Genomic DNA, 2,092 nt, shown 5'->3' with positions numbered 1-2,092 from the left:
AGCAGGAAAATAGCTAAAAGAACTTTTTGTGCATCCATACAATGTAACATCATACAGTCATCAAAAAATTATGTTTTTAAGAATTTTGAATGATACAGTTTTTTCAGGAAGTAAACTATGAGTGATATTTTTATTTCCATTTTTCTATATGATATATTATTTTAATTTTTTCCTTTATTTTCCAATTTCCTGCAAGTGTGAGAGTCAGAAAAAAACATTTTAAAAATATAAAAATCAAGAGATTTAAGAATTAATAAATAGCAAATTATATATAAACAGTTACTGATAACGTTTAATGTACACTTTTAGTTTATTTTACAAAGAGGCATATATACTCAAACAAATGAATGACAAAGTCATTCTAATTTGTGTCCCCAAATGCAGCCCCTTAGTTTCCACTACTGAACAATTACGTAAGGTACCACTATCAATTTCATGACAGTTCATCTAAGGGCAGGAAACGTTCTTTAAAATGTAAGTCCTTAAAATTCTGGACTTGCAAGACTTTAGTATGTACAGTAAGAATGGTAAATAAGAAGCAAGATGTAAGCATCACATCTCACTATACAATCTTTGACTCAAATAACCGATAAAAACCCTGCATTTGGTGGATGTGATTAGGTTGTGTTTATAAATATGATCACCAATTTTTCAAAACAGTAAAGTATAATAATTCTATGGATTTGATTCTAAAAATAATTTGCACCTAGATGAATCTTTCTGACAAATTTTACCAAATAGAATCATCCTCAGTGCTCTTCTGAACCAAGGATAGAAGAACGCATAAACCATTGGATTAAAAGTGGAATTCAAGTAGCCAAACCAAGCCAATGCATCATTCAAGGTCGGTGGAATTGTATAGTCCAGGAAAGGATCCATGACTGTGCAGACAAAGAAAGGACACCAGCATGTTAGGAAAACTCCCACCACAATCCCTAAAGTCTTTGCAGCTTTCCTTTCTCTGCTTTGTGAAATTCTAGTTTTCTCTTCCAATCCAATTTGAAGCTTCTGATTTGCATCAATTGATCTTGCCTGCCCTTCTGCTATGAAATATATTCTACAGTAGACACACAACATAATCAAGCCAGGTATGTAGAAAGAAGTCATAAAGGCCAGAACCCCTGATGTTTTGCTGAGGAAGACAGAGCAACCCCCTATGCAGTGAACGTATTTGTAATACATCTCTTCAGTGCCTTTGAAGTTTAGTTTCAGAAAGATCATTCCAAAAGCAAAAAAAGCAGGAATACTCCAACCAATGAAGATCATCACAAAAATAACCAAGATATTGATCTTGGTTTTGTATCTCAATGGGTCACACACGGCATAGTAGCGGTCAATGGAAATGAAGGACAAGTGAAAAATGGATGCTGAGCTCAGCATAATATCCATGCTGGTGTGAATTTTACAGAAGACTTCTCCAAAATACCAGCAGTGCTCAACAGATCTCACCATGCTGTAAGGCATGACCAGGCACCCCAGCAGGAAGTCCACAGTGGCCATGGAATAAATGAGCCAATTGGTTGGGGTGTGAAGTTCCTTGAAGTGCAATATGGAAATAATAACTATCAAATTGCCAACCACTGTTGTCAGAATTATAAGCACCATTAAACTATACAGGGAAGCTCGTACATCATTCGACCAGCTGCTTTTCTCACAGGAAATATTAATTACATTGTGGCAAAAGGACATCATTCCTGAGGGCTGTCCACTAGTTTATCTTTTCTTTTGTGCAATGAGGAGTCTTTCTTCAAAATCCATAATCAGGTTAGAGTCCCTTCTCTTATTTCCATGTACGTATCCCAGAAACCTGGGAGGGAAAAAAAAAAAAAGGAAATCATCAGTGATTTGATTCTTTCTCACTTTTAACACATTTACCTATTCCTTCTTGTTAAAAACAAAATGATATTTTGGAAAGAGCATTTATTTCCAAGTTGAGTTCAACAACTTTTTTTAGCATCTGCTTGATGCTGGTCACTGTGATGGAAATGCAAAGCTGAACTATTACTCTGAAATGTCTGATTCTGTAATTCTCAGCTAAATTCTGGAATCTGCAATACATTTTGCAATATATATCTAATATGTATTATATAAA

The 2,092-nt window shown here is 34.8% G+C and overlaps 1 protein-coding gene across 1 annotated transcript; it reads right to left on the bottom strand.

Moving 5' to 3' along the window:
* Positions 1–1,803, bottom strand: TAAR1 (trace amine associated receptor 1). Its single transcript, XM_010965573.3, has one exon. The coding sequence runs from the start codon at positions 1,690–1,692 to the stop codon at positions 676–678; it is 1,017 nt and encodes a 338-aa protein (XP_010963875.2). The 5' UTR covers positions 1,693–1,803; the 3' UTR covers positions 1–675.
* Positions 1,804–2,092: the final 289 nt, after the last annotated feature.

The sequence above is a fragment of the Camelus bactrianus genome, chromosome 8 (genome assembly GCF_048773025.1).
Source record: "Camelus bactrianus isolate YW-2024 breed Bactrian camel chromosome 8, ASM4877302v1, whole genome shotgun sequence".
In the NCBI taxonomy this organism is placed as follows: domain Eukaryota; kingdom Metazoa; phylum Chordata; class Mammalia; order Artiodactyla; family Camelidae; genus Camelus; species Camelus bactrianus.
Note: the sequence above shows the minus strand (reverse complement) of the source record. Positions and strands in the feature narration are given on the sequence as shown.

What these genes read in the sequence shown, in the direction of transcription:
- TAAR1 (XM_010965573.3), bottom strand. Translation starts at nt 1,692, where the DNA reads ATGATGTCCTTTTGCCACAATGTAATTAATATTTCCTGTGAGAAAAGC.